Source organism: Pristiophorus japonicus, chromosome 20 (assembly GCF_044704955.1).
Source record: "Pristiophorus japonicus isolate sPriJap1 chromosome 20, sPriJap1.hap1, whole genome shotgun sequence".
Classification (NCBI taxonomy): Eukaryota; Metazoa; Chordata; class Chondrichthyes; family Pristiophoridae; genus Pristiophorus; species Pristiophorus japonicus.
The window spans coordinates 22,865,319-22,884,942 of record NC_091996.1 but is presented as its reverse complement, the minus strand read 5'-3'; the positions used below and the strand labels follow the sequence as shown (position 1 = coordinate 22,884,942).

At 46.2% G+C, this 19,624-nt stretch overlaps 1 protein-coding gene across 1 annotated transcript in view; it reads right to left on the bottom strand.

Annotated features, from left to right (window-relative positions):
- Positions 1–19,624, bottom strand: part of LOC139233092 (carboxyl-terminal PDZ ligand of neuronal nitric oxide synthase protein) — a 148,396-nt gene that overhangs the window by 45,029 nt on the left and 83,743 nt on the right. Inside the window, exons 3-4 of the mRNA XM_070863610.1 lie at positions 11,534–11,626; positions 8,371–8,429 (exon numbers count right to left, since the gene is read on the bottom strand). Of these exons, the coding sequence (XP_070719711.1) occupies positions 8,371–8,429; positions 11,534–11,626 (152 nt within the window). The remainder of the gene's footprint in view (positions 1–8,370; positions 8,430–11,533; positions 11,627–19,624) is intronic.

The window sequence follows — 19,624 nt, the reverse complement described above, 5'->3', positions numbered from 1 at the left end:
GAAGTAAATATTGGCTCCTTAAAGGGGAAGCCTGTGGGGAGACCTTTTTTCGAAGTAGACGCCCATTTTATAAGCCTACTTGCTCCAATTCAAAGTTACTTAATTTGAATGATCTGATTGAAAAAGAGCCTCCTGTGCAGTTTTATTAAAACTGCCCAATTCATACCACTGGACAATTCAAAAAATCATAATAATTCAAGCACAATGTGACTTCAAATTAACAGTACATAGGAGCAGGAGTAGGCCATTCAGTCCCTCGAGCCTATTCCGCCATTCAATGAAATCATGGCTGATCTGTACACTAACTCCCTCGGCTCGCCTTGGCCACGTGTCACTTAACACCACTGGCTAGCAAAAATGTATCAATCTCAGATTTAGAATTACGAAATGAGCTAGCATCTACTGCTTTTTGTGGAAGAGAATCCCACACTTCTACCGCCCTTTGCGTGAAGAGGAGTTTCTGAGCTTCTCTCCTGAATGGCCTGGATCTGATTTTAAGGTTATACACCCAACCCCCCCCCCACCCCCGCACCTTGTTCTAGACTCCCCCCGCCAGTGGGAAAAAGCTTCTCACTGTCTAACCAGTCAATTTCAAAATCATGAAAGCATCCCAAAACCTTCCATGTTCCAGGGAATGCAAACCTAGTTTATGTAATCTCTCCTCGTAATCTAATCCTTGGAGCCCTGCAATCAGAAATGTCGAGGGCATTTTTGTACAACTGCCTGTGTTGGCAATCTGGAATCAGGCAACCCTCAGCGAGGTCACTCCAGTGACGTGGTAAGCAGGGCAAGGGAAGGAAGGGGCCCTCAGTGCTGAGGTAACCCGAGAGCTGCAGAATCCTGCTGTAAACCAGGGACTGTGGTTCGGCAGTCTACAGTGGTGTGATGGGTCTGGGTCAACTCTCAATGCTGTAGTCCGAGATACTTAAAATCATAGAATGGTTTCAGCACAGAAGGCGGCCACTCAGCCCACTCAAGCCCGTGCCAGTTCTCAGCGAGTCCCACTCCCCCGCCCTTTCCCCGTAGCCCTCCATTTTTTTTCCCCTTCAGATACTTATCCAATTCCCTTTTAAAAAAGATTGAGTCTGCCTCCACCACCCTTTCAGGCAGTGCATTCCAGATCTTAACCACTCACTGAGTAAGAAAGGTTTTTCTTACGTCGCCTTTGGTTCTTTTGCCAATCACCTTAAATCTGTGACCTCTGGTTCTCGACCCTTCTGCCAATGGGAACAGTCTCTCTCTATCTAGTCTGTCTAGACCCCTCATGATTTTGAACACCTCTATCAAATCTCCTCTCAATTTTCGCTGCTCCAAGGAGAACAACCCCAGCTTCTCCAGTCTCTCCACGTAACTGAAGTCCCTCATCCATGGAATCATTCTCATAAATCTTTTCTGCACCCTCTCCAAGTCCCTCACATCCTCCCTAAAGTGTGGTGCCCAGAATCGGACACAGTACTCCAGTTGGGGCCGAACCAGTGATTTATACAACTTCCACACTTTTATACTCTATACCGCTATTTATGAAGCCCAGGATCCCGTCAGCCTTTTTAACCGCTTTCTCAATCTGCCCTGCCACCTTCAACGATTTGTGCACATATACCCAGGTCTCTCTGTTCGTACACCCTCTTCAGGATTGTATCATTTAGTTTAAATGACCTCTACTCATTCTTTCTACCAATTTTTCCGATGGAAATCACTTTTTCTTTTATAAACGTTGTAAGAATATTTTTTTTTGTGAAATAAATTTGTGGGCATAAATATGTTTACCCCTTCACCAACCTTCAATGGCTATTCTGCGAACGCATGTTAACAGCAGTACATCGTAACCAGTCTCCCAGCTGCAATCAAATGCATTGGTGTTTCCCAATTCATTGGTTTCAGCAGTTTTGGGTTCTAGAGTACCACATAAATGGCAGCTTTGTGGTACAAGAAAGGCCCAGGACACCGTCTGCCTTTTAACAAATTTTGCTTCCTCGCTGACATTACAAAACACTTGCTGAATGTTGTGTTTTGTCACACAAGCCTCATCTTCTGAGGCACCGCTGATTATATCCGCACTTTGTGAAGTGCCGATTTACTGCACCATTACCCCGCACTGTGCGCACACCGTCCAGTTCTTTGCCCACAGCAGCTGGAGCATTAACCAATGCTGGCTCCATTCCTGACCACTAGGCCCCAACTTGTCAACTCTTGATCAGTTTACACACCTACATTTCTTTAAGCTGTTTCTAGTAAGAACAAAGTCGAACTTTATTTTTATTATACAAACCTGAGGAGCACGTAGAAAGCAAAACAAAAATATCAAATAACTTAATTCAAACAAGTTAGGAAATACTTAAAGGCAAGCTCTGAAAACATTTATGTTAACATAAGAAATCTAAAAAATAGGAGCAGGAGTAGGCCATTTAGCTCCTCGAGCCTGCTCCGCCATTCAATAAGATCAATGTTTGTGAGCTTTTTTTGAAAATCACACCCAAATTCTTACTGATTTTTTTCACTTTGCCTCTGTTGACGGTATAATGATACGCACTCTCCAATATGGCTCAGAGACGTGAATCATATATAGTAGACACCTCAAATCGCTGGAGAAATACCACCAATGTTGTCTCTGCAAGATCCTGCAAATTCCCTGGGAGGACAGACGCACCAACGTCAGTGTTCTCGATCAGGCCAACATTGAAGCACTGACCACACTCGAACAGCTCCGTTGGGCGGGCCACATTGTCTGCATGCCCGACACAAGACTCCCAAAGCAAGCGCTCTACTTGGAACTCTTACACGGCAAGCGAGCCCCAGGTGGACAGAGAAAACGTTTCAAAGACACCCTCAAAGCCTCCTTGATAAAATGCAACATCCCCACCGACACCTGGGAATCCCTGGCCAAAGACTGCCCTAAGTGGAGGAAGTGCATCCGGGAGGGCGCTGAGCACCTTGAGTCTCGTCATTGGGAGCATGCAGAAACCAAGCGCAGGCAGCGGAAGGAGCGTGTGGCAAACCAGACTCCCCACCCTTTCCCTCAATGACTGTCTGTCCCACTTGTGACAAAGATTGTAATTCCAATATTGGACTGTACAGTCATCTGAGAACTCACTTTTAGAGTGGAAGCAAGTCTCCCTCGATTTCGAGGGACTGCCTATGATGATGAAGAATGTGGCTCACAGAGTCAGCACAGCAACTGCAACCCTTACTAACAAATTAGAAACTCTGCCATGGGCAATGTTCGACTTGGAATTCTCTGCAGATTAGAACTAAACTTAGCCGGGTGATAAATGTGATTTCCAACTGACCCTAAAACCGAGATCAGTGAGCCTGCAGCTCCTGACAGCTCAATCATTCTCAGCCACAATTTATTCACTTCAGACTCCAGACTACCTTTAATATTCTGCATTACACAGTAGCAGGGACACAAAAGGAGAGGGAGCCAATTAAATGACTGAGTACAGCAGCAACATGCCCTGCACATACACACCAGCCAACAATTCTAGAGTGTCGGAATTAAAGATTGCTCACCATACAAGATGAATCCTGTACTTTGTTTACAACAGGAATTCCTTGATTTAAGACTTTAATATGAAGCAACTGTCCAATCAATTATACTTAACATTTCCCGTGTATCAGCTATTCTCAATTGTATACAGAAGCGACTAAATTCTCACTATTTCTGATACCCTGGCCTTAGTCCATCATTATTAGCACTGATTGCAATTTAATCTGCAACAACAGATGATTTTTAATCACATGTCTCGAGCTGCATCGCACGAGAGTCCAAGTATTCAACAGACTGTAGAAAACGTCAACAGTCATTTTCACACTCTTTTAATCTATTAAATGAATTGTGTTGTCCTCTGTCACCCTCTGCACTTTTGATCCTTCGGGCTCCTTGATCTCTCTTTATTGTAAGGGTACTGAACACAGTATCTAACCTTCTGTACCTATACAGTTTTCAAAGCAATCGCCTCCATCTTGTTTCTCTCACTTAATGTCTTTAGTGCCAGCTGTGGCTCTGTGGGTTGCAGGCTCGCCTCTGAGGTTGTGGGTTCAAGTCCCATTCCAGGGACTTGGAGCCCAAGGTTCCCCAATAAAAAAGTAATGGCGCTCACTTACCTGGACGGCCATTTTTATTTGGCCCCTCAACACTGAAAATAAAAAAACAAAGCTTTGTCCCACCATGTGCACTTTTTGGTGCTGGCACTACCCGAGTTGAACTCACAGGGGGGGGGGGGCTTCCAGTGTGCGCCAGAACCGCACAGTGCATGCACTCCAAACAAAAATGGGCAAGTAATTGCACATGCGCAATGTGCATGCACAAAGAATTTTTAAAAAATCATACTACACATGCACGTTGCCTGGGGCTAGCAGCGGCTGCAGTCAGCGAGGAGAAATGGCAGGCGGCTGCCCTTGCTGCTCACAGAAGAAAACTTCATTTTTCCAGCTTCTTTGAAAAAGCTGATGGATGTCTCGGAAGATGGAACCTGGTGGAGTATCTTTGAAGATTTTGGGACCCAGAAACATCGATGGAAAAAGTTTACATATTTTTAATTTTATGGCCTGAATGCAGTTTAACATCGCAGGAGCAGCATTATTGCTAAGTTTTGATTTAACATTTTTATTTTTTATACTTACTTACAGGTAATGTAGTATTTTTAAATTGTGCTAAAATTTCAAGTATTAGCGAGGGAGTCCATTCGGCCGGGGATAGGAGCGGGCCAGCGTGTATTTCTCCAACTAAAGGTAAGGCTTTTTCCTACGGTGATTCTAGGGTCTGTGCGGCGGTTTAAAAATTTTCGTTCGGGAGGAAATTTGGCCTCAAGCCCAGAAATGGCGCGAGAACCTTCTTTACAAGTGCACCAGCGCCAGAAAGTTTGGCGCCAAACATTCTGGCGTTGGTAGTAGACGCTGGCGCCCCTACACTGGAGAATCTTTGAACTGGGCTTTGGCGGCAAAAAACACACTGAGCACCGAATAAACTGCGTCCAGTGCTGGTGAAAATTTGGATCAAAAGCACATAAATCTAGGCTGACACTCCAGTGCAGTGCTGAGGGAGAGCTGCACTGTCGGAGGTGCCATCTTTCGGATGAGACGTTAAACCGAGGCCCCGTCTGCCCTCTCAAGTGGATGTAAAAGATCCCATGACACTATTTTGAAGAACAGCAGGGGAGTTATCCCTGGTGTCCTGGACAATATTTATCCCTCAATCAACATAACAAAAAACAAATTATCTGGTCATTATCACATTGCTGTTTGTGGGAGCTTGCTTGTGTGCAAATTGGCTGCTGCGTTTCCCACATTTCAACAGTGACTACGCTCCAAAAGTACTTCATTGACTGTAAGCTTTGAGACATCTGGTGGTCGTGAAAGGCACTATATAAATCCAAGTCTTTCTTTCTTCTTTCATTATTTTTGTAAGTTTCTAACAGAGTATATTTCAATTGTTTATTTGTATCAAAAAATTTCAAATGATCCATAATTTGAATTAACCAACTGTACTAATTTTTAAAGGACATTTAAAGAAATGTTCTCACAGTGACTGGGATCTAGCACAGAGTAATGTGCTCAGTGACTGGGATCTGGTGCAGAGTAATGTGCTCAGTGACTGGGATCTGGTGTAGAGTAATGTGCTCAGTGACTGGGATCTACTGCAGAGTAATGTGCTCAGTGACTGGGATCTACTGCAGAGTAATGTGCTCAGTGACTGGGATCTGGGGCAGAGTAATGTGCTCAGTGACTGGGATCTGGGGCAGAGTAATGTGCTCAGTGACTGGGATCTGGTGCAGAGTAATGTGCTCAGTGACTGGGATCTGGGGCAGAGTAATGTGCTCAGTGACTGGGATCTAGTGCAGAGTAATGTGCTCAGTGACTGGGATCTACTGCAGAGTAATGTGCTCAGTGACTGGGATCTGGGGCAGAGTAATGTGCTCAGTGACTGGGATCTAGTGCAGAGTAATGTGCTCAGTGACTGGGATCTAGCACAGAGTAATGTGCTCAGTGACTGGGATCTGGGGCAGAGTAATGTGCTCAGTGACTGGGATCTGGGGCAGAGTAATGTGCTCAGTGACTGGGATCTACTGCAGAGTAATGTGCTCAGTGACTGGGATCTGGGGCAGAGTCATGTGCTCAGTGACTGGGATCTACTGCAGAGTAATGTGCTCAGTGACTGGGATCTAGCACAGAGTAATGTGCTCAGTGACTGGGATCTAGCAGAGTAATGTGCTCAGTGACTGGGATCTAGCGCAGAGTAATGTGCTCAGTGACTGGGATCTAGCACAGAGTAATGTGCTCAGTGACTGGGATCTAGTGCAGAGTAATGTGCTCAGTGACTGGGATCTGGTGCAGAGTAATGTGCTCAGTGACTGGGATCTAGCACAGAGTAATGTGCTCAGTGACTGGGATCTAGCACAGAGTAATGTGCTCAGTGACTGGGATCTACTGCAGAGTAATGTGCTCAGTGACTGGGATCTACTGCAGAGTAATGTGCTCAGTGACTGGGATCTAGCACAGAGTAATGTGCTCAGTGACTGGGATCTAGTGCAGAGTAATGTGCTCAGTGACTGGGATCTGGTGCAGAGTAATGTGCTCAGTGACTGGGATCTAGCACAGAGTAATGTGCTCAGTGACTGGGATCTAGCACAGAGTAATGTGCTCAGTGACTGGGATCTACTGCAGAGTAATGTGCTCAGTGACTGGGATCTAGCACAGAGTAATGTGCTCAGTGACTGGGATCTAGCACAGAGTAATGTGCTCAGTGACTGGGATCTAGCACAGAGTAATGTGCTCAGTGACTGGGATCTAGCACAGAGTAATGTGCTCAGTGACTGGGATCTAGCACAGAGTAATGTGCTCAGTGACTGGGATCTAGCACAGAGTAATGTGCTCAGTGACTGGGATCTGGGGCAGAGTAATGTGCTCAGTGACTGGGATCTAGCACAGAGTAATGTGCTCAGTGACTGGGATCTAGCACAGAGTAATGTGCTCAGTGACTGGGATCTACTGCAGAGTAATGTGCTCAGTGACTGGGATCTAGCACAGAGTAATGTGCTCAGTGACTGGGATCTAGCACAGAGTAATGTGCTCAGTGACTGGGATCTAGCACAGAGTAATGTGCTCAGTGACTGGGATCTACTGCAGAGTAATGTGCTCAGTGACTGGGATCTAGCACAGAGTAATGTGCTCAGTGACTGGGATCTAGCACAGAGTAATGTGCTCAGTGACTGGGATCTAGCACAGAGTAATGTGCTCAGTGACTGGGATCTACTGCAGAGTAATGTGCTCAGTGACTGGGATCTAGCACAGAGTAATGTGCTCAGTGACTGGGATCTTGCACAGAGTAATGTGCTCAGTGACTGGGATCTACTGCAGAGTAATGTGCTCAGTGACTGGGATCTAGCACAGAGTAATGTGCTCAGTGACTGGGATCTAGCACAGAGTAATGTGCTCAGTGACTGGGATCTAGTGCAGAGTAATGTGCTCAGTGACTGGGATCTAGTGCAGAGTAATGTGCTCAGTGACTGGGATCTGGTGCAGAGTAATGTGCTCAGTGACTGGGATCTACTGCAGAGTAATGTGCTCAGTGACTGGGATCTGGGGCAGAGTAATGTGCTCAGTGACTGGGATCTGGGGCAGAGTAATGTGCTCAGTGACTGGGATCTGGGGCAGAGTAATGTGCTCAGTGACTGGGATCTACTGCAGAGTAATGTGCTCAGTGACTGGGATCTAGCACAGAGTAATGTGCTCAGTGACTGGGATCTAGTGCAGAGTAATGTGCTCAGTGACTGGGATCTGGTGCAGAGTAATGTGCTCAGTGACTGGGATCTAGCAGAGTAATGTGCTCAGTGACTGGGATCTACTGCAGAGTAATGTGCTCAGTGACTGGGATCTAGCACAGAGTAATGTGCTCAGTGACTGGGATCTAGCACAGAGTAATGTGCTCAGTGACTGGGATCTAGCACAGAGTAATGTGCTCAGTGACTGGGATCTAGCACAGAGTAATGTGCTCAGTGACTGGGATCTAGCACAGAGTAATGTGCTCAGTGACTGGGATCTGGGGCAGAGTCATGTGCTCAGTGACTGGGATCTAGCACAGAGTAATGTGCTCAGTGACTGGGATCTAGCACAGAGTAATGTGCTCAGTGACTGGGATCTACTGCAGAGTAATGTGCTCAGTGACTGGGATCTAGCACAGAGTAATGTGCTCAGTGACTGGGATCTAGCACAGAGTAATGTGCTCAGTGACTGGGATCTAGCACAGAGTAATGTGCTCAGTGACGCCCAATTCCTGCCCACTCAGCCCTGCTGTGAAGCCGAAGTTGCTATAAATTGTTGTCACAAGCCAGACCTGTCACTTCACCCAATAATTTATAGCCAGCACTGTACCTGTAGACAGGGTCGTGCATCACCAGCATCTTATTCTCATCCCATGTCCACTCCTTCCTCTAGAACAAGAAAACATCTTTTGATTAACAGATGCTCTTTTATTAAATACACACAGCACAATCCTTTATGGGGCACAAAACTCTGACCGTATATTTGAATCAATGACCCTTGCCCTATGACCCCACATTGTACTTCTTAGCCCAGGAGCACTCACTTAAACAAGTGGATGTTTTGCTCTTTTGAATTGGATGTTTTTTTAATTCAATATATGGTGGCTTCTTGAGCCCAATTTTCCCCAATCCCTTTTTTCGGCGCACTTACCTTAAATACGCCGACTTTGCGTGCTGGAAACGGCACCGAAAAAAAGGGGCCCCATCCTGCCCGCTCTCCGGTGTCCCAGCGTGGCATTGCTTATGAAGTGGGGGGGGGGGCGGAGCAACATGCCAGCGCAGAAAACAGTGCCGGCACCTGCGCACATGCGCAGTGAAGCCTGCGCGCATGCTCCTGCCCTCCCAGCGTGTCCTGCGGGCTGTGAGCAGGACCCGATGCTCGCAGCCCCTATCCCCGGCTGAAGGGACGCCCCGATCTCGCCACACCCTATCCCCGGCTGAGTGGCCTCCCGCACCGGCCGACCGGCTGACTTCCCGGGCCAAGGTAGGACTTCAGTTTTATTTTTTATTTATTGATGGTTGTGCTTGAGAGTTTTGATTGGGTGGGGGTGGGGGGGGGCTGCAGGAGGAGGAGAGTTTTTTTGGGGGACGGAGGGGAGAAATAGTGTTTTGATGGAGGCGGGGGGGGGGAGGGGAACTTTAAAAAAAAAAATTGATTCTGGTATAAAGGTAGGACTCCTATTTTTTATTGATTGATTGCTTATTACTTTTTGGCCTTTGTTTAGTGCTGTGTAAGTCTTGGTGCAGGTCCACAGCTTCCTTGTATTTTTTATTTGTTATTGAATGCTTATTTTTGTGCTTTGTTTAGTGCTTTGTAAGTCTTGGTGCTTTAAATATACTAACCTGCGCCGAATTCTTAACTGCCCGCAATGTTTTTCAGAGCTGGCCACATACGCTGACCTAAGTCGATTTGGAGTAAGTTTTAGCTGGCTAAAGTGGCATAAATGGCCAAAACTGGCGTAAGTGTCTGGGAACGCCCCCTTGTGGAAAAAAAACACTTCCAAAAAAAAATTGTACCTAACTGACTTACCCTGGAGCAAATTTTTTGGGGAAAATGTCATTTTTTAAACTTACGCCAGAAAAAACAACGAACTCCAAAAAAATTGATGGAAGTCATGGCCAAAATTGGGCCCACTGGGTGGAGTGTGAGGAAATCGGACTTCACACAAGGCATCAGCTTTGGGCTCTCTGACTAGAAGGATTTTGGACCAATTTATACTATGATATTATGAGATTAAATAAAGCTCACAATCGGTTCAATGGAGAACGCGCAGTTTCTGTGAACACAGATTAGATTCAGAGGAAGCTTCTGTCCAAAGTGGTGTTTCCTGCGCACATCAGTTTATCCAGTAAACCGCCACACAATTGTTGAAACAGCTTAATTCACGTGAGCTCAGCAGGGGTTGGTTGCCAGGATTCTACACCTGGGGGCGGTGGGTGTTCAATTTCTCGCTTAAAAGGTCGGGGGGGGGGGGGGGGGGTCCAAGTCTTTGCCTTCCTGTCTAGCTGGGACAAGCTTACGCAGTCTGTGGAGATCGAGAATAAAAGACAGACGCGGTGGGAAAGAATTCTCTCATTGCGTTTAGTGCCAAATAGGTTCAGACATTTGCAAAGTTCGTGAATTTAGCCAGCTAATTGTGATAGAGTGATGTGTTTGCTTATTTATATGTTATGAAATTGATTGTGAAATACATTGAAATTCATTATTTTGTTTATTGATGTTATGTTTCAAAAAATGAAGTGTGAGATTAGAGTAGCCAGCTCACATAGCAAGGGGTTTCATGGTAATGAGCACAGAGCATGCGATCACATAACTAGATGGTAGTGGGAAACTCCTGATCATAGGGTGTCCGTTTACTGGAGGGACCCGAGATTCGGAACCAGAGGGAGTATCTGGTACAGCCCCAGTTTGCAACGCAAGGTTTTCTGTAAGATTAATGGTGGTTGCATGAATTTTTTATGTACTATATCCCCCCTTGCCAACAGTATGATTACAGTGTTTGTCCTTCCAAACGCAGGCTGTGTCTGGGAGTGAGTACTTTGAGTGGTGAAGTACTGCTGCTAATAGGATTACCACTTTGGTGGGAGCTGTTTGAGGCAATAAATCAAGAATCACAATTGGCATACATTGAAGTATTTTGGCTGAGGTACAATGTTGACTAAAGTGCATTGGTAACAACATTAAAAATAATTGGTGGCAACAGGACTCGTAGATTGAGGGCATTTCCCCTGGAACAACTGGGAGGCAGAGGCAGATTTCTGGGATACGACAAATCCTGGTTTTTGTGAAGATGTACTGTCGCTGTCATTTAAACAAATGATGACATGCATTTTTCCAGCTCCTTACTGCTTCCCCCAATTATTCTGCATTCTGAACCTTTTTTGAAGAAGAATTCATTCATTCATGGGACGTGGTACATCGCTGGCAATGCCGGCATTTATTGTCCATCCTTAGTTGCACTGGAGAAGGTTGTGGGTGAGGTGAGCTGCCTTCTTAAACCGCTGCAGTCCGTGTGGTGAAGGTGCTCCCACAGTGCTGTTAGGGAGGGAGTTCCAGGATTTTAACCCAGTGATGATGAAGAATGACGATATATGTCCCGGTCAGGACGGTGTGTTCAACTGCCCAAGTTGAAGCTGAGTGCGGTGGGAAATGGGTCCAAGGATACACAAAGACACCCTGAACATGTGCTTCCCAGGCGGCAGTACTGAAAGCATCAATGGATGGAACAACCAACCCATCGGATTTACTGTAGATGCTCACCGACCTGTAATGCATGTTTTCCCAGGTGTTCTGTACTGGATTGGCCTGGTGTACTGTAAGGCTTACTCTGGTGTGGAGCAAGCCACAGCTTTGATCCCTGGCACAGAGCCAGTGTATGTGACAATAACACAATGGGGTTGAAGACAAAAAGCAACTCACAGCAACAGACCGCGGTTATCTGCAGCACTTAACAGTAAAATCTCTCGGGGAAAGCGCAACGTGATGAACTTGCCTTTTGCTTTTTCCTCAGCGCGACCTTCACGCCATCCACGGACACCATGATGCTCACCTTTTTCTTCTTAATGTTCTTGGCTTTGAACTCGTACTGCGAATAAAACAGTATCAGTGTTACTTCATGGCACGGCTGCATTTTACAGCCATCAGCGACAGATAAGGATGTGAGCGGCAACAATAGCGGCAGCAGGGCGAGTGGGAAGCCGCTCCAGATGATCTCACATTAAAGATCAGGTCTTTCAAAGGCCCTATTCAGCCTGTAATAATGGCTGCACTCACCAGACAAATTACTTTGTGCAGAGAGCGTATTGATAATGTGGGTCTGTTGCGTTTGATTGCATTGCGAATTGGTAATAGAAATCGCTCCCCCCCACCCCCCACAGGAGCTTTGCTTTTTTACTTTTCTCATTTGATCCAAATTAATCCAGAGGAATATATACTGTGTTATTGAATACACACACGTAATGGCTTGCAAAAACAGCAGACACTGCAGATCAATCAAGTTAAGAGTATTGGGTCTTGTTTCTGTAAGAATGTAGGGAGGTAGATGTCCCTTCAACCGGTCAGAGCTCAGAAACAGGTAGGCAGGGATCAAACTGGTCCCAGAAACATGACCTTTTGTGCCGTTTCGGATTAGCCTAATCATAAATTTTTTTTGATTCTACCAAAATTGTAAGGCTACGAGGGAAAAGGGCAGGCGGAGTGGGACCAGTTGAACTGCTCTCTCAGAGAGCCAACGGGGGCTCGACGGGCAGAATGGCCTCCTTCTGTGCTGTAACCATTCTATGATTCTAAATGTATTCTGTAGCATACATCTGCTTGGGTTTCCAGAAAGTCAGCCGATTTCTGTCAGTTTCTGGGCCATGTATACTCTTCGCAGTAAGTCCAATGAGGTGAGAATTCGCTATATTTTCCTGTATTGGATTTACTAGCAAGTTACGTCTGTATGCGAATAAATGTTTTCTCAAATGACGAGCTTGGTTTCCACTGTGTAACTAAAACTGCCTTTCAGAACATTGGGCAGTGTCCCCAGGAGCGTGTCAGTGTTTACAGGGTGTCACTGGGAGTGTGTCAGTATTTACAGGGGACCCCGGGGGTGAGCCAGTACTTACAGGGTGTCCCCAGGAGTGTGTCAGTATTTACAGGGAATCCCCAGGAGCGTGTCAGTGTTTACAGGGTGTCACTGGGAGTGTGTCAGTATTTACAGGGGACCCCGGGGGTGCGCCAGTACTTACAGGGTGTCTCCAGGAGTGTGTCAGTATTTACAGGGGATCCCCAGGAGTGTGTCAGTATTTACAGGGGATCCCCAGGAGTGTGTCAGTATTTACAGGGGTTCCCCAGGAGTGTGTCAGTATTTACAGTGTGTCTACGGGAGTGCATTAGTATTTGCAGGGGGGACCCGGGAGTGCGTCAGTATTTGCAGGGGATCCCCGGAGTGCGTCAGTATTTACAGGGGGTCCCCGGGAGTGCGTCAGTATTTACAGTGTGTCTACGGGAGTGTGTCAGTATTTGCAGGGGGGACCCGGGAGTGTGTCAGTACTTACATGATGTCCCCAGGAGTGGGTCAGTATTTACATGGTGTCCACGGGAGTGCGTCAGTAATTGCAGGGGATCCCCGTGAGTATTTCAGTATTTGCAGGGGGGAACCCGGGAGTGTGTCAGTATTTAGAGGGGGAGCCCCGTGAGTATTTACAGGGGGGGTCCCTGGGAGAGTGTCACTATTTACAGTGGGTCCCCGTGAGTGTGTCGGTATTTATAGAGGGTCCCCGGGAGTGTGTCAGTATTTAAAGGGGGCCCCCAAGAATGTGGCATTATTTACAGGGCTTCCCGGGAGTGTGTCAGTATTTACAGAGTGCCCCCAGGAGTGTATCAGTATTTACAGGGGATTCCCCGGGAGTGTGTCGATATTTACAGGGGATCCCCGGGAGTGTGTCAGTATTTACAGAGTGCCCCCAGGAGTGTATCAGTATTTACAGGGGATTCCCCGGGAGTGTGTCGGTATTTACAGGGGATCCCCGGGAGTGTGTCAGTATTTACGGGGGGCCCCCCAGGAGTGTCTCAATACTTGCCAGGGGTCTCTGGGCAAATGTTCCTCAGACAGTGAGGCTGGAGGTATTTGCTTTATACCACACTATTGCTCCATTCATGGGTGGGTTGTGAATGAACTGGTGACGAGACGGTGCCCAATTCTAATCAATAATGGCGGCTTTCTCACTTCACCCCAGCTCAGACATTTTTAAGTGGGTTGGTGGCTTTCCAATTAGGCCGGGTCTGGCCAGCACTGCAGTACCAGATCTCAGCCACTGGAGGACTCTGTAATCTATGGAAAGACTGAGCGACCTCGAATGGCACAATTACACTGCAGCATTATTGACAGATTCTGTAGGTGCCAAGCCAGTTTCAGCTCGGAGAGCAGTCAGTAGCTGGTTGATTATGAAAATGTGAGTTTAGTCTGATGGTATGCAGCCATAGATGCAAGATTAAATGTCAGAAATGTAAGCAATTTAGAACCGGAGGGCAGGAAAAACTTCTTTACTTGGGACTCACTTCCAGAGTTAGTGATTGAGTCAGAAGCTGTGTCAACATTCAAGATTAGATCGGATAGGTGGATGAAGGAAAAAAATGGGTTGCAGGGATACAACAGGGTGGGTAAACGTGATAAGAGGTACTTTATCGCGTGAGGGGCAACGCTCCCTTTAAGCTGCGTGGCTGTGAAGCGCTCTGCAGGTCCCGCGCATCCGCAGAATCGGCTTTTAAATAGAAAATACTCGCATGTGTGGAATTTTGAATGGCCAAAAAAAAAAGAAGGGTAATCGTCAACACAGACCAGTTGGGCCAAATGGCCTGTTTCCGTGTTGTAATTTCTATGTATTTCCAGGCAGCGTACGGAAATTTCCATGAAAATGGTTTGCCGATACAGGTTTCTATAATGACACCTCTATCATAACCTGTCTGAGAAGCATTTCTGTCTAATTACAACACTAAACCCGTCATTTAAAATTTGTCTTTGGTAGTTCCCGTGAATAAACTAATTTGTTCAAGGCATACAATATACCATTAGAAGCACTGCCTTGGCAGGCACGTGAAAGTATGCTCCAGGTGAGGTGCACAATCACTCTTAATTTTGCAGCTTTAATCTAAAAGCTGGAAAGAGACCTTTGGGAGGGCGCTATATGTGAAGGATAGAACGATATCATTCTGTTCAGCATCAGGCTTAATGCTCATGGACTCTCATCTATCTCTCCCATCACATCCCACATCGTCTCGTGTGCCGTGCTGGAGTGCAAGAACAAAGTCTCGGTCTCTGCATCATTAGTTGATGAATAAAAACAAACATTTCATAGAGCCACGATTAATTTAGATTCTCGATCTGGCAAATTCCTAACGGAGGCTAATAGGACAACCGTGACTTTAGGAGTCAGTGACATTCGATTTGGGAGTGTCCGCCTAAGCATCATGAAAGCCCAGAGTATAGATACAAGATACATTGCTGCATGCAAGAGATTTTGAAGAGAGAGCAGGAGAAGCATAGTAAAGGCCCAGTGTGTACACCAGAACCTGTATTGTTCTATCCAGTAAACAATCTCGACCAAAGCACAGACATCACCGAATAAATCAATCAGAGGTTTTGTCACAGTTTAAACTAGAACACCGTTTCTGAATTTTGTATAATTTGGTTTAAAAAGGTCACATCTTTGTCTGTGATAAATACATTTTGAACAACAAATCTTAAAAAGGAAATTACATCTGAGCATTGAACATTACTTATTTTTCTTCCCCAATTGTGCTTAGGCTATTTTTTTTGCGGGGGGTCGGGGGAGCTCAGTCCCTCGAGCCCGTTCTGCCATTCATGGCTAGAAAAAGGAAAATGAATGTTCAAAAGGATGGACTTTACGTAGACACTATCAGCCCTCAATGATATCATGTGCCGTCTGACTGTTCGTGAAGTAATAATTATCTAATGAGCAGGAGATTGGAGTAACAGTCTTTTGCTGGAGGAAAATGGTAGAATGAAAATCAAATAAAAGGAATTGCTTTTGTTCTGAAGTCTTTCACATCTACAGACCCAAGTTTCCATGTATCAGTCTTTGATGAAGTTCTTACAGCTACAATGTCCTTTTTAAATACATTTTTGATGCCATCCAGAAGCAACACGCACTTTTCATATACAAAAACATCCCAACTGGGCAAAAGGTCCTAGCAGCAGCAGGAGGGGAAGGTCAGGGAGGAATCTCAGAACAGGAGTAGGCCATTCAGCCCCTCGAGCCCGTTCTGCCATTCAATGAGATCATGGCTGATCTCCATCTACCTTGGCTCCGTAACCCTTAATACCCTCGCCTAACAAAAATCTATCAATCTCAAATTGAGATGTGCCCAGCAGCATCGTTGAAGGTCGGCTTCAATGAGGAACTGGAAAATTAATAAAAGTATAGAGACCTCAACCACAGGGAACGTCAAATCTGAAAGGATATCAGTTTGAGAAAAAGACTTGCATTTATATAGCACCTTTCACAACCACCAAACGTCTCAAAGCACTTTACAGCCAATGAAGTACTTTTAGAGTGCAGTCACTATTATAATATGGGAAACGCAACAGCCAACTTGCGCACAGCAAGCTCCCACATACAGCAATGTGATAATGACCAGATCATCCATTTTTGTTATGTTGATTGAGGGATAAATATTGACCCGGACACCAGGGATAACTCCCCTGCTCTTCTTCGAAATAGTGCCATGGGATCTTTTACGTCCACCTGAGAGAGCAGACGGGATCTCGGTTTAACATCTCATCTGAAAGACGGCACCTCCAACAGTGCAGCACTCCCTCAGCACAGCACTGGAGTACCAGTTTAGATTTATGTGCACAAGTCCCTGGATTGGGACCTGAACCCACAACCTTCAGACTCAGAGGCGAGTGTGCTACTCACTGAGCCACAGCGGACACTAGAAATAGAATAGAAATGATATAACTTTAAGGATAACAGGAGAAGTTAGTTTTCAAATACAACCCCTTCTCAAAGCAGGTGACCCCAAAAGGAGAAAGACCACACACAATTAGTAGCGAGTTTTAAGAGCTGCATTCTGAACGTGGTGTGGCGCTGGTTGTCCAGTGTGAATGAACTGAAAATCAATCGCTGTGTTGGTAACCAGGTACTGCTGCCACAGCTCTGCAATAGAAAACTGCAATCCCCAGCTCCATGACTGTGGGAATCCTGTGGGAAACCTCTGCTGGTTTATTAAGGAAGATATGTCAGCTCGAATTAAGAAACACCCACCTCGGCTTTGCTGTATCAACGCGGAGGCCAGATTCGGGGAGAGAGGGAGAGGGGAGGGAGAAAGTGTGGGATAAGAACATAAGAAATAGGAACAGGAGTAGGCCATACGGTCCCTCGAGCCTGCTCCGCTATTCAATAAGATCATGGCTGATCTGATCATGGACTCAGCTCCACTTCCCTGCCCGCTCCCCATAACCCCTTATCCCTTTATCGATGGAAACAAAGAAACGATGAGAATTGAAAGAGTCACCAAGGGCTATTCTTGTACACCCCTTACATGCTGGAGACGCAGTGATACTGGAGGAGACCTGGAAGTGGGTTGCTGGGGATGGTTCCTAACAGTAGAAACCCAAAAAGAGAATAGGGCCACACACACACACATACACACATTATATAAATACAGGGTTTTTGCATCTGTTTCAGTATGTAGTTAAGACATTCTCAGTTTTACTTCCTCCTGGTAGGTATTTATTTTAAGCTCGTTCTTTATCCGCTCTATTTTCCCAAGGAGCTGTTTCCGCCCCCGTCCCCCTGTGCCATTCCCCCACCCCCTGCGCACCCCCCCCCCCACCCCCTGCCGACCATCCACCCCCACCCCATGCCGCCTGCTTCAGCTGGGAGTCAGAAGATGGTACCACACCATCACCGTATCACCAGGTAATGGAGGAAGCACTGACAGCAGAGAGATGGGCAATTAGGTCAGTTTTACCTCCCCTCGAGAGTTGCGTACTGTGTAGTGGCCCAGCCTAGATAAACCGGGCCTCCTCCTTGTGGGAACAGGCAGGCTCCTGTGACGGCCAGTGCTGGGCCCTGGACCAAGTTCCATCTGTTGGGGAGACAGATGGCCTGCTGTCCGTGCTGCCAAGTTGATGATCTGATGCCCATCTGATATTGGTCTGCGGCAACAATAAGAGCATCAAAGTGTAACCCTTTCACTCGCATGCTGCATCCAGCCGAGTCCAGGCCACCAAGTGTAGGGAATTCAGACTCAAGGCAGTAACTCCACTCAGCCAATCTCGGATGTCCATAGCCTGGGCACGGCAAGTCTCAATGACAATGGGAAACGTGAAGGCAGAGTTGGGTCAGTACAGCCTAAAACTGTCAAGAAATCTCAATCCAGATCAGTGAAAATAGCTCATAATCCAAATCCAAATCATAATCTGAAATCGGACTTTGCTCAGTCCTCATTCCCAGTTACAGAAACAAAACAAACTGGATCCCATTCCAAAGTACTGGGAGATGAATCATTGATGCCGAGAGGGAAGAAACTGATGGGTTTCCAGGGCCTGTAAAGTACACATTCCAGTAACGATGGGATTGCACAAGGGAATACACATTAAATGGTAGGACACTAAGAAGTGTAGAGGGACAGAGGGACCTTGGAGTGCATGTTCACAGATCCCTGAAGGTAGCAGGCCAGGTGGATAAGGTGTTTAAGAAGGCATACGGAATATTTACCTTTATTAGTCGAGGCATAGAATACAAGAGTAGGGAGTTTATGCTTGAACTGTATAAAACACTAGTTAGGCCACAGCCAGAGTACTGTGTGCAGTTCTGGTCACCACATTACAGGTAAGATGTGATTGCACTAGAGAGGATACACAAGAGATTTACGAGAATGTTCCCTGGTCTGTAGAATTTTAGCTATGAGGAAAGATTGGATAGGCTGGGTTTGTTTTCTTTGGAACAGAGGAGGCTGAGGGGAGACCTTACAGAGGTGTATAAAATTATGAGGGGCCTAGATACAGTGGATAAGAAGGACCTATTTCCCTTAGCAGAGGAGTCAACAACCAGGGGGCATAGATTTGAAGTAATTGGTAGGTGATTTAGAGGGGATTTGAGGGGAAATTTCTTCACCCAGAGGGTGGTGGGGGTCTGGAACTCACTGCCTGAAAGGGGTAGTAGAGGCAGAAACCCTCACCACATTTAAAAAGTACTTGGATGTGCACATGAAGTGCCGTTAACTACAGGTTCTAAGATTCTATGATCCTCCAAATATCACGGTTACTTATATTATATTTCACAGCAGTTTAAAAAAAATCCTTCACAGGATGTGGGAGTCACGTTTTTATTTATTGCTCATCTCTAATTGCTTGAGTGGTTTGCTAGCCAATGTCAGAGAATCAACCACATTGCTGTGGGTGTGGAGTCACATATAGGCCAGACCGGGTACGGTAAGGACAGCAGATTTCCTTCCTGAAAGGACATTAATAAACCTGATGGGTTTTTACAACAATCCAGTAGTTTCATAGTCACCATTACAAATACCAGCATTTTAATTCAAGATTTATTTAATTAACTGAATTTAAATTCCACAGCTACTGTGGTGGGATTTGAACTCTCGTCTCCCAATCATTAGTCCAGACTTCTGAATTACAAGTCCAGTAACATAACCATTATGCTACCACTGCCTACACTCATGAGCACACTCATTCCTGGGTGACAGGTTTACACTACTATTTCATCTTCCTCCGCTTATTATCTCATAGCTTTATTCAGGTTACCTCTCAGGAAAAAGCCAAGTACGAGATCCATCATCATAATCATCATAGGCAGTCCCTCAGAGGAAGACTTGCTTCCACTCCCAGACTGAGTTCTCTGGTGGCTGGACAGTCCAATACGAGAGCCACAGCCTCTGTCACAGGTGGGACAGACATTCGTCGAGGGAAGGGGTGGGTGGGACTGGTTTGCCGCGCACTCCTTCAGCTGTCTGCGCTTAACCTCTTCACGCTCTTTGCGTTGAGACTCGAAGAGCTCAGCGCCCTCCCGGATGCAATTTCTCCACCTCGGGCGGTCTTCAGCCAGAGTCTCCC